Source organism: Glycine soja, chromosome 16 (assembly GCF_004193775.1).
Source record: "Glycine soja cultivar W05 chromosome 16, ASM419377v2, whole genome shotgun sequence".
Lineage (NCBI taxonomy): Eukaryota > Viridiplantae > Streptophyta > Magnoliopsida > Fabales > Fabaceae > Glycine > Glycine soja.
In genome coordinates this window covers 23,417,138-23,429,629 of record NC_041017.1, presented here as the reverse complement: position 1 = coordinate 23,429,629, position 12,492 = coordinate 23,417,138, and the positions used below count along the sequence as shown (strand labels likewise).

General features: G+C 32.9%; 1 protein-coding gene across 1 annotated transcript; it reads left to right on the top strand.

The window, feature by feature from the left end:
- Positions 1 to 520: 520 nt before the first annotated feature.
- On the top strand, positions 521 to 3,537 carry LOC114389666 (abscisic acid 8'-hydroxylase CYP707A2-like). Its single transcript, XM_028350393.1, has 7 exons — positions 521 to 970; positions 1,116 to 1,431; positions 1,593 to 1,979; positions 2,326 to 2,500; positions 2,624 to 2,730; positions 2,858 to 2,976; positions 3,135 to 3,537. Exons 1-7 carry the CDS (start codon positions 771 to 773, stop codon positions 3,226 to 3,228), a joined length of 1,398 nt encoding a protein of 465 aa, XP_028206194.1. The 5' UTR covers positions 521 to 770; the 3' UTR covers positions 3,229 to 3,537.
- Positions 3,538 to 12,492: the final 8,955 nt, after the last annotated feature.

Sequence of the window (12,492 nt, the reverse complement as noted above, 5' to 3'; positions counted from 1 at the left end):
CTACCTTCGGTAGTCTCTCTCCTTAGAAAAAAATTATGTTAGCTTTACACTAAAAATAAAATTTATTAACTAAAAATTCAGGTTGATTAATATCTCAGACTGGATCTTGCTGATTTTACGACGTGAAATGTGTTGGTTCTAGTCGGGCAGTAAGGGCAGAAAGTTTACGGAGAAGTAGTGTAATTAATTATTTGCATTAAATTATTTTTTTATAAATAATAAAATTATTATATCTTAATCAAATATTTCACGTTAAAATTTTAAATGTATAATTATGTTAAATATTCTTTTTTTTTTCAGTGCAACTCTTCTTCCCTACTATCAGATATGTCCCTCCCAAATCCCAATCATATCCCATTGTACGAGTGACCAAATTCAATTCTTCATATGTATCTGTCTGTATATACATACACTCTTGGGACACGTGCTGACTTTTTTCTTCCTTTCTCTCTCCCTCTTGAGGGATACTACAAGTACAAGTACAACACAATTAGTCCAAAAACATCATAAACATAAATGAGGTGATGGGAGAGAGAGATTCCGTGCGTGGAAATATTTGAGCTGTAATTGAAAATCTCCCTCTCTTTCCTCCTTCTTTCTTGCTTCACATCTTTTCACTCTAAAGAGCCTATAAATACCTCAAATGTTCAACTTTTTTTGTCACACAACGCATACCACCTTATTCATCTTTCTTCTTCTTTCACCATTCACCTACAACTACAACTACACAAGCCAGAAGAACCTACTCACACTAAACCAAACCATTAGACATGGAACTCAGCACGATGTTGTTCTTGTTTGTTTCTTTCCTAACCATTCTTTTCTCTAAATCACTCATTAAATTTTTCTTCTCTTCCAAAGGTAGACAATTGCCACTTCCTCCTGGGACCATGGGTTGGCCTTACATAGGAGAAACCTTCCAAATGTATTCTCAAGACCCAAATGTTTTCTTTGCCACAAAAATCAAGAGGTTCATAACATTTCTTTTGTCATTTTCATCAAACTTGTTCATGAAAATGACTTCTTGTCTTAACATACTATTATGTACTATTTTGGTACTTGGGATTGGGGTTAATTGTTCATTCGTTTTTTATTTTTTTTTGTTCTTTCAATAGGTATGGCTCTATATTCAAGTCACACATTTTGGGTTATCCTTGTGTGATGATTTCTGACCCGGAAGCAGCAAAGTTTGTACTGAACAAAGCTCAACTCTTCAAACCAACATTTCCTGCTAGCAAAGAGAGGATGTTGGGGAAGCAAGCAATTTTCTTTCACCAAGGAGCATACCATGCTAATCTTAGAAGGCTTGTTCTTCGCACCTTCAGGCCTGAGGTCATCAAAGACAAAGTCTCATACATTGAATCCATTGCCCAAAGTTGCCTCAAATCATGGGAAGGAAAAATGATCACAACTTTCCTTGAAATGAAAACCGTGAGCCTTTCAAACCAGAGCACAAAACAGAGCAAAATCCTCTGTTTCTCTCTTCATCTACTAAAAAAAATGAAAATAAAGAAGCCCTTGTTGAATTTTGTCATTTTTTTACCAAATAAAAAATGGGTTCTTAACTTCTTCGTTGTTGTTATCTTATGCAGTTTACCTTCAATGTGGCCCTGCTTTCAATTTTTGGAAAAGATGAGAATCTCTATGGGGAGGATCTGAAGCGATGCTACTACACCCTCGAGAGAGGGTACAATTCAATGCCTATAAACCTTCCAGGAACACTGTTCCACAAGGCCATGAAGGCAAGGAAAGAGCTTGCACAGATCTTGGCTCAAATCATCTCAACAAGGAGGAATATGAAGCAAGATCACAATGACTTGTTGGGCTCGTTCATGAGTGAAGAAGCAGGACTCAGTGATGAGCAAATAGCAGATAACATCATTGGTCTTATTTTTGCTGCTCGCGACACCACTGCCACCGTACTTACGTGGATTGTTAAGTACCTTGGTGAAAACACCAGTGTCCTAGAAGCAGTAACTGTAAGCATATGCCTCCTAACTTTTTTGTCTTGCAAAATCTCCAATTATTTTTCAGTTTAGTGCTTATTTAACTTAATTTAATTTATAGTAAGAAATGAGCCTCCCCAACTATTGCTAACAACAAAATAATGAGCAATCTGGTATATTCACGTTACCAGCTCGTTTAATTTAGAGCATATTAATTTACCTCTAAATTAAACTAGTAAAAAATTATTTTTGTTGTTACTAGACATTTAATTTAGAATTTAGTTTAAACCTTTTATGACAAATAAAGGGAACTAAGTTATAAAATCTGGCATGTGGCTTGGTTTGGTACCTTAAAAAGTTGTTGGTTGTGACTTTACAGGAAGAGCAAGAGTCGATATTAAGGGCCAAGGAAGAAAGTGGAGAAGAAATGGGTTTGAATTGGTCAGACACAAAAAATATGCCAGTGACATCCAGGGTCATACAAGAGACTCTAAGAATTGCATCAATTTTATCTTTTACATTCAGAGAAGCTGTAGAGGATGTTGAATTTCAAGGTCAATAACCAAATCTGATAAAGATACCCTCTTTTCATTATTAATAATATGCCAGAAGGATTCCTCTCTTTTCCTTGTTTGTGATTTTGTGTTGGGGACTACTTTTTTATTTTTTTTATTCAGGGTATCTCATACCAAAAGGGTGGAAAGTATTACCACTTTTTAGAAACATCCACCATAGTCCTGACAACTTCAAAGAGCCAGAGAAGTTTGATCCTTCAAGATTTGAGGTAATTATTTAGCAGAAGTTATGCAATCCTTACTTTCCTTTATTTTTTATATACTTTACTATTCATATCATACCTACGTGTTTCTGAGCTCAGACTCTTAACAGATTCTGTTAAATAATTTTGCTAGGTTGCTCTAAAACCCAATACTTTTATGCCATTTGGCAATGGGACCCATGCATGTCCTGGCAATGAATTAGCTAAGTTGGAGATTTTGGTGTTTCTACATCACCTCACCACAGAATACAGGTTGGCAAACTAGATTATTACTAAATACAATCTAATTTCAACCTTTTTTTTGGTATTAATTGCAACCTTTTTCAGTAGTATGCACTCATAGGAGGCATATTCCAAAATTAGAATGTTTTGAATATTTCTCAGTGTAAGCTGCTATTATTTTGGTGCAGGTGGTCTTTGATCGGAGCAAAAAATGGGGTTCAATATGGCCCTTTTGCGCTTCCACAAAATGGATTGCGCATCACACTATATCCCAAGAAATAAATATGATGAAGATAAAAAGTGGAGGCACACTAACTATGGCATGGAAGCAACTTGCTAAATGGAAATAATGCTTCCAAAGATATTTGAATTTGTTAACCTAGAGAAGGTGATGAATGAGACCATATATTAAAAAAGGGAGAGCAATTTTTTCCTTTATTTTTTGGCCAGGAGACAATCAAAGAGGAATTCTTGAGATTATCATACACAGAGGGAGGGAAGGCAATTGTACAAATGAGGTCTCAGCCAGATATTCATCATATTTTTCACTTAAATATATTTTTATCCTTTTGATAAATATTCGATTTTTTATTTGTTTCTTAATAAATTTTTGTTTTGAATTGAGTCCTTAATAAAATAACACTTTTATTTTTTATCCTTAATATTTTATTTTTATTTCCTGATAAATTAAAAAATTTTGTGTTCACTTCCTAATAAATTAATCAATTTTATTTTAGTTTGTATTAATAACAAAAAAGAAATATTTATTATGAAACAAACATAAAATTTATTAATTTATTAGGGGTTAAAAATAAGTGTCAACGATAAAAACAAAATTATTATTTTATTAGAGACATCACAAAACAAAAATTTATTAGAAAACAAATATAAAATTATTAGAGATAAAAATATATTTGACTATTTTTTTGGTTTACAGCTTTTCTTTTTCATTTACCACTTCTCACTGTTACATTTTTTCCTTATACAAGCTGCAATGAAGTATGAAAAGCTAGCAAACATTGTAACAAGTTTCTATGTTTCCTTCTCTGGATAAGAAATTCCAATAACAATGTACCATACTAGATCAACTATTAAGAAATTAATTTATATATCTAGTACGTAATTAATGCATTTCACAAGTATTTATGAATATACATAATACACAAAAAGGGAAAGAATATTTTTTTAAAAAAATATTTTACTGATTATAAAATATAAAAAAATCAAAATAGAAAGATCATCTGTTTGAAATTTTTAAATTTGAAACACTATAAAAGTGTTTAATTAATAAAGTATTGTTTTAATAATGATATATAAATATTTTATTATAATTAATTTTGATTAAAATATGTAAATATCAAATAACATAATTATAAAACTAAAATTCTCATTTGATTAAATTACTAAGGGTTAAATATGTTTTTTTTCTTCTTAAATGCAATTTTAGTCTGCATATTTTTTAAATCTGTAATTTTGGTATTCTATTTTAAAATAAAGACATTTAATCTTTATATTTTTAAAATTTTATAATTTTAGTTCTCCTATTTTAAAATGGAGACATTTTGTTAAACTAAAACCTGTTAAACTAAAACTTGTTGATTGTTAAGAGTTTAACATTTACTAGACATGGATTAAATAAATAATCTTGTCTCATATCACTAAATTTGAGTCATATCAAGTTAATATCTTCCTGATCACTTTTTTGAATTTTAAAGGAAAGACCAAAATGATGAATTTTACAAAATTGAGAGACTAAGTGTCTCTATATTAAAATAGGAAGAAAAAAATTATGAATTTTGAAAAATATGAGAACTAAATGTCTTTACTTTAAAATAAAAAATCAAAAATATGAATTTTAAACAAAAAGGGAGACTAAAATTACATTGAAACCTTTTATCTTAAAAAAACCAAATTTAGTTTTAATCTTTAATTTTTCCCCCCAATAGTTTAAGTCCTCATATTTTTTAAAATAAAGTTGAAATTGGGACTAATGATAAAAAACTATGATTTTAAAAAATATAAGAACTAAGGAAAGATTTTATCAAATCTATAGGTACTTAAATCATGATTTTTTTTAAATGTAGCGATTAAGATTAATTAGAACAAATCTTTAGGAAACAAAATCATGATTTTTAAAAATACAAGGACTAAGATCAATTTTGATCAAATCTTGACATAAAAAATGTATTTTATCATAATAATAAGGCTTAATATATAATTTTCATCCTTATATTTTAGTGTTTTTTTGTTTTTGTATTTTTTTTGTGCTATAATTCATGCAAATTATATTTATTTTATTTTTTGCATGTCCGGTCAGTTTTCATTACAAAAATGATGACATGAAAAGTAGACTAATGACGACATCATGTTGCATCATCACTTGATGATGTCATCACGACATCAACATGGGATGTCACATTATCATTGACCTACAAGTACAAAAATCAAAATAATATAATTTATAGGACTAACACAAAAAATGACATATTTGTAAGGACAAAAAAATATTTAATTTTTAGTTAATAAAATAAATAATTTAATATTAATTTATTCACATCTCAATTGCTACAACCCTTCTACCTTCAAACTCTTTTTTATATCCCTCTCTTCTCTTCAATCTTCCATCAAGTTCCACCCTTTAGTGCCTTCCTCACACTCTTCACTGCCTAAAGCAATTGTGATACAATGATAGCAGTAATGAAGGTGACAATAGAGACAATGGTGGTGGTGACAACAACAAGAAAAATGATGATGTTATTGGTGGCGACAATGATAATAGTGATTGGCAGAAGTGACATTAGTAATGGTGGTGGTGGTCGCAACAATGTAGCAATGGTGGTTGCCACAACGATACTGTAGTAATGGTGACAATGACAATAACGATAAGTCATTTTTTATAGTAGGATTCACAAAAGCTTGGTGATGGTAAGTGTATCACATTAAGGCATAAAAAAGGATAAATTATCAGGACGAAAATAATAATAATAATAATAATAATAATAATAATAATAATAATGTTTCTTAATGCACTTTTCATTTTTTTAATATTGAGTGGAAAAAAATTGATTCTGGATCAGAGATCACAGATGTCCCTAACACACTGGGTCAGAAACTAATTTCGCTCATTGTATGTGATTGTCATTGTGCAATGAAATTTTGCACATGGAAAAAATGAAACACAAATTCTCTTGCTAAATAAATTATTATCTCACATGTAAATACAGTGGGACTTTATATTATTAGGTTAATCCTATAGATTAATATTGAATAAATCTTTAAGAACTAAAAATATATTTTATCTTATTAATAATTGAGAGTTTCTATTTCCACTTTCCTTTTTTCTAGTAAACTATTCTTTGTAATTTTCTTTTACCAAATACCCTGGGTTCCAGAAATCAATATACTTTTCTTTTACCCAATGGTGATTTGCAATTAAGGGTTAGCTTGGGTGAGAGAACCACTTGAAACCATCGTGCCTTCAAATCTTCATTGACCAAGCGAGGAAACATGTATTGATCAATTTGTTTTTTTTTTTTGTTTTTTTTAAGCAAAAGATGAATATTTTTATTATTGAAATAGCATAAGCACAAGTAGTGCCTAGGCCATTGTTACGGAAAAAAGGAGAAATATGCAGTTTTCAAGTTGCCGCTGCCTCAATGAGTATTATGCATAATCAAACACAATTTTAGTAGCTATTTGCTCTACAATCTATTAACAAAAACCATAAATACACCACAGTACATATGCATCCCCCAAACCATCATATTTGATGCAATACATGAATCACGATACCACTTCAAAATAAAAACAAAATATACGTAACAGAACTTGCGAAAATACTAGACATCAATAAGATTGAATATGTGAATGAGGAGGGAATTATGATGAGGGAGGGAAACACTGGGGGAGGGAGGACGTATGGTGGGACGATTGGAACAAACATAACGTTCTTTTTTTCCAGATTCCCTGATGCATATGTGAATGAGATTTATGGCAGCTGTTTCTGCATTTTGGGAAGGTTTGGGAGGTGTTTGTTGTGAAAAGAAGAGATAGGTGGGGTAACTGGTATGGATTCGTGAGATTTATAGGGGTTCAAGATGCACACTCATTGGAAAAAAGGCTGGATGACATATGGACTGGGACAACAAAGATGCGGGTTAATATCCCGAAATACATAAAGTGAGTTGTAGCATTTCGTGAGGACCAGAAAATGAAACAGAAACAAGAATGTATATCAATCCGTGCTTCAATATTTTTCCCGCAAGATTGGCTCCTTCCCAACCTGAAGCAAGAAGAGGTAGAAGCTAATTTCTAAGATTCAAAGGTATCGCTCAAGGGAGATGTTACTCATGCTTAAGCGAGGAGATTGTAACAGGCCCAAGCCCATATCAGAATATAAAAGACCTCTAAGGCCTAATTGAAGAGGGACTCTAGTGCGATTTAGACGACAAATTTTTTAGATACAGAGTACCATTCCTAGGGCTTTTAGTTTTGATTCATGAGACATTGGTATGTTTGCTCCTGGGAATTGTAATCAAGCTATTAGCAACTGATTTCCTCATCTATCAGTGTTGGAAAGGCTTAACCTAATTTCATGTAATACTCTTTCTTAATATAGTTATTTCTTCTTCTTCTACTTCTTCTTCTTCTTGTTTTAAACCAATCACCTATTATTTGATCTCAGGAATCGATAGTTTAGACAATAGACATTCATTTGATTTCAGAACTGAAAAGAGTACCTAATTGGTATTGATTCTAGACATAGATCAATACCAATTAGGCTTCGTCAATTCTTAAGCGTTAATATTGGTTGCTTAGGATGATTTGCCAAGACATTAGGAATTAATTTAAATAACTTAGACTCTTTTGCCTAAGACATTAGGGTTAGAATATAATTGTGAATTGGGGATAAATTGGATGAATGGTTTGATTAAGATTGATGCATTGAAAAAAGGGGAAATCAAGTTCAACCCTAGCTATTCAAACCATCAATTCTCATAACAACATTGTGACTATTCTTCAACTAGTTTCTTTTGTTTGCTTTTTGATAAGTGTCAATTTTGCGTGTTAATATTTCTTTGATGACACTTATTTACTTGAGTTTTAAAACAGTATGCTTGTAAAAATCCCCATAGATAGGCATTTTTATGAGAAATCTCTGTTTTTGGATGCAGGAAAGATAGAAGTGCTAAGTCTGGATGAAATCTACTGAGCTAATCATATTTAGTTCAGTGGAATAAGGCCAGAAAAAGGAAGAAAACATGGGAACTCATACAGGTTGAATCCACTGAGCGAATGTAATTTAGCTCAACAGATTGGAGGCAAAATGGGAGGAAGTGAAGATAATAAATCTGCTAAGTGAAATTATATTTAGCTCAGTGAAATGAGTTTCCTTCATGCTAAAGAATGTTGTTATACTGAGTGAAATTTCAGTTCAATGAGCAGATTGCCTCGTTTTTGCACCTCCTTTACTTGATATAAATAGAAGAAAGAGAGAGAAAAAGAGGGGAAAAAGCAGTATACAGAAAAATAGAGCTTAAAGAATAGAGAACTTCACAGAAGTATTATCCAAATGCATATTTAAATCAAGTCACCCAATGGTTATAATTGCTAGGAATAGAGTTAGAACTATTGGTTGCTAAGATCCTTGATTCTAATGTAGGGATTTTGAGTTGATGATCAAGGAATTGGTTGTTGATCTTGAAATCCTTGGAACTTTCAAAGTTAAGGAATTAACATGAAATGAACCAATGAATCCAATAACATTGAATATATATGACTCATGTATGTGTAATCCAAAGATTGTAGGATTGTTAAATAGATGAAATCCGATCCCAATGCTTCATTCAATTAATTTCTCACTTGTGCAACTTGTTTAGTTTGTTTACTTGTTCTTTAATATTGCTATTAATCGTTTCCATTATGAAACTTGAAAAATGAACTTGTGTACATTTGTAATTAGTTTGTTTAGGAGTTTTCATTAGAATAGTAGAAATTATTGTAGTATCAACCAATCCCCGTGGATACGACAACCCACTTACCACTATCTATTACGAAAACTTGGTACGCTTGCCAAACCACTCAACAAGTTTGCTGGTGCCATTGCCGGGGATTACGCTTAGATATTTAGTAATTTCAGCGTTATTCTTACTAAAAATTGTTTCTACTTTTTTTATAGATAGTTTTAATTTTCATTTTATTTCTTAAGCTAACCTGCTTTTTGATGTTTTGTATGCTCTTGAGAGGTAAATGATCTGCTGATGAATTGTAGTTTGACCCAGAAATTGAAAGAACCATCAGAAAGAGCAAGAAGGGAAAGAAAAAGAAGAAAACAACATAGCAGGCACAACCATAGGAACATTCTTCAGACAAGAAACTCTCATCAAGCAACTCACATTCAACAATGGACCCAAGAAACCAATCAAACCCACCAAGGAGAACATTGGGAGACTATGCCATGTAACAAGGGCCAAGCCATTTCTCTAGCATAGCCACTCCCCCTAATGCAAAAGCTATGGAGATGAAGCCATATTTCCTAAGTTTGATTAGTGCACATCAGTTTGCAGGCATGGATCATGAGGATCCATATACTCATCTATCTACTTTCTATGAACTGTGTGGCACAATGGGCATTCCTGAAGGTGAAAAGGAGGTTGTGTATCTTAGATTATTCCTATTCTCTTTAACAGGGAAAGCCAAAGCATGGCTACAATCTCATCCTAATCAAAGTTTGACAAGCTAGAGCGTAGTGGAAGAAAAGTTCTTGAGCAAAATTTTCCCTTCATCCAAGTATATCAGTGCAAAGTTAGATATTTTTACATTCGTGCAAGGACAAGAAGAACCCTTTTGTGAAGCCTAGGAGTGATTCAAATCATTGTTGAGAAAAATTTCCTAATCATGGTTTTGAAGATGTTTCCTAGTTAAGCATATGTTGCAATGGTCTAAGGCCTGAAACTAAGATGATTTTGTATGCAACTGCTAGTGGAACAATGATGTCTATAGATGTTGAACAAGCCATAAGGACTATTGATGCTTTTGTTTCAAATAATTACCAAGCTCGGCATAACAAACAGTCAGTACAGAAAAAATGAGTGTTGGATCTCACAACTAAAGATACTATCTTGGCACAAAATAAAATTTTGACACAACAGATTGAGGCCTTCGCAAAGCAAATGGTCAAACTTCCACAATAGTTACATTCTGTTCTTGTAGGTTCAAATTCACAAAGTCTTAGGTGATTTTTGTGGAGGCAACCATCCAAGTGGTCAATGTTCTCTCCAATAAATCTTATACAAACAATTTTTCGCAAGGTTGGAGAAATAATCCAAATCAGAACTTTGGATGGAGACAAGAAGCAAGTTCTTCCAATAGACAACCTCCAAATCAAAAGCAAGCAAATTTTTCTCCTATACATGAAAGGATGCAAAGCTTGAAGACACCTTGGAGAAGTTCATGCAAGGTTGGAGAAATAATCCAAATCAGAACTTTGGATGGAGACAAGAAGCAAGTTCTTCCAATAGACAACCTCCAAATCAAAAGCAAGCAAATTTTTCTCCTATACATGAAAGGATGCAAAGCTTGAAGACACCTTGGAGAAGTTCATGCAAGCCTCATTGACTAATAAGAAGAATAGTGAGGCTTCAATTAAAAACCTAGAAACTTTGGTAGGCCAACTACCAAGGCAACTAATAGACCATTTTGGAGGTTGATTTTGAGAAAACACCTAATGAAATCCTAAGGAGCGTTGGAAGGCAATTAATACAAGAAGTGGAAGGATTATTGGGAGTGGTGTTGATGATAACTTGGCTAAAGAGGAACAAGTGGATGGAGGCAAGTTGAACAAGGGTAAGAAAAATGATAGTGAGAGTGAAGAGGAAACCAATAAAAAAGAAAGAGTGTATAGAGAAAAAGAAACATAAAAAGAGGGTGAAGAAGAGAAGAAAAATGGAGAGGGTGAATCTAGGAGGACTAAGAATCAACTCAGAAGAGAAGAGAAGATGGCTTCTAAGCCTATTCCTACTGTAGGTCTTCCTTATCCTCATATGCAAACAAGGAAAGACAATTTTCTCATTGCATGGAGATCTTTAACAGGTGGCAAATCAACATTCCCTTTTTAGAGGCAGTTGAGCAAATGCCAACATATGCAAAGTTCATGAAGGAGATCCTTAACAATAAAAGGAAGAAGTACATTGGAAAGGAGACCATTGAGCTAGAAGCAAGTTGTAGTGCCATAATTTAGAAGACACTACCTTTAAAACATAAAGATCCTGGTAGCTTCACTATTCCATGCACAATTGGACATCTTTCTATGGGAAGACATTGTTGGATCTAGAAGCCAGCATCAATCTTATGCCTCTTCCCATGCTTAATAAAGTGGGGGATGTAGAAATCAAGCCAACAAGAATGACACTTTAACTAGTTGATCGTTCAATAAAACTTCTACATGGAATTATTGAAGATGTGTTAGTAAAGGATGATAAGTTCATATTTCCAATGGATTTTATTATCATAGACATCGATGAAGAAGTTGAAGTTCTTATCATTCTTGAAGGCCATTCATGAAGACAGTAAGGTCCTTAATTGATGTGGATGATGGACAACTCAAGATAAGGGTCCAAGATGAAGAAGTTGCTTTCAATGTTTTTGACGCAATAAAGCACCCTAATGATGAAAAGTCTTGTTTTAAGGTTCATGTCCTTGATGATATGATGCAATCCTCCCAAGGAAGGGACCCATTTCCAGAGCCATGACTAGGAGACTCCAAGAAGATTGGGCCAGAGATGCAAGAGAAGGCCCTAAGGTTCTCATAAGCCTTAGGGTAGATTTTGGGGTCATGAGCTAAGTAAGAGCCCACTTATCTTTGTACATATTAGATTATGGTTTCCTTATTTTTGAGTCTTGTCTTTAGAGCTCCATAGTGTAGGGAGGGTACCTTAGTAATGTAGGATTTTTCATCCCTTGTATTTTAGGGTACATAGACTAATTTTTGTATTAGGGTTAGTTTTGTAATTTCTTATGCATTAAGTGTACTATTTGATATGTGTGTTGGAAAAGAAATTTAATTGAATTGGGAAAAGCCCAATCCAATTAAATTTTGGACCAGCCTAAGAGGGAGTTGAACATTTTCTTGCTACACCCCATTGCCACATCATATAGTCACACTTTATGCATGTTCTTCATGCTGGATTAATTGGCCTCAGAATAATTAAGAAGGGGGGGAGTTGAATTAATTATTAATGTATCTTGAATAATTTAAAACTTATCCTTCTTAATATTACTATAGATTTAATTATGCTTTTACTACCAAGTTAAGAAAGTAAAGAACAGTAATTGAAACTTAACCAAAAGTAAAAGCGATAATTAAAAGTGCACAACAGAAATTAAAAGTGTAGGGAAGAAGAACACAAACACAAGAATTTTATACTGGTTTGGCAACAATCATTCCTACATCCAGTCCCCAAGCTACCTGCAGTCCTTGAGATTTCTTTCAACCTTGTAAAAACCTTTACAAGCAAAGATCCACAAGGAATATACCCTTCCTTGTTC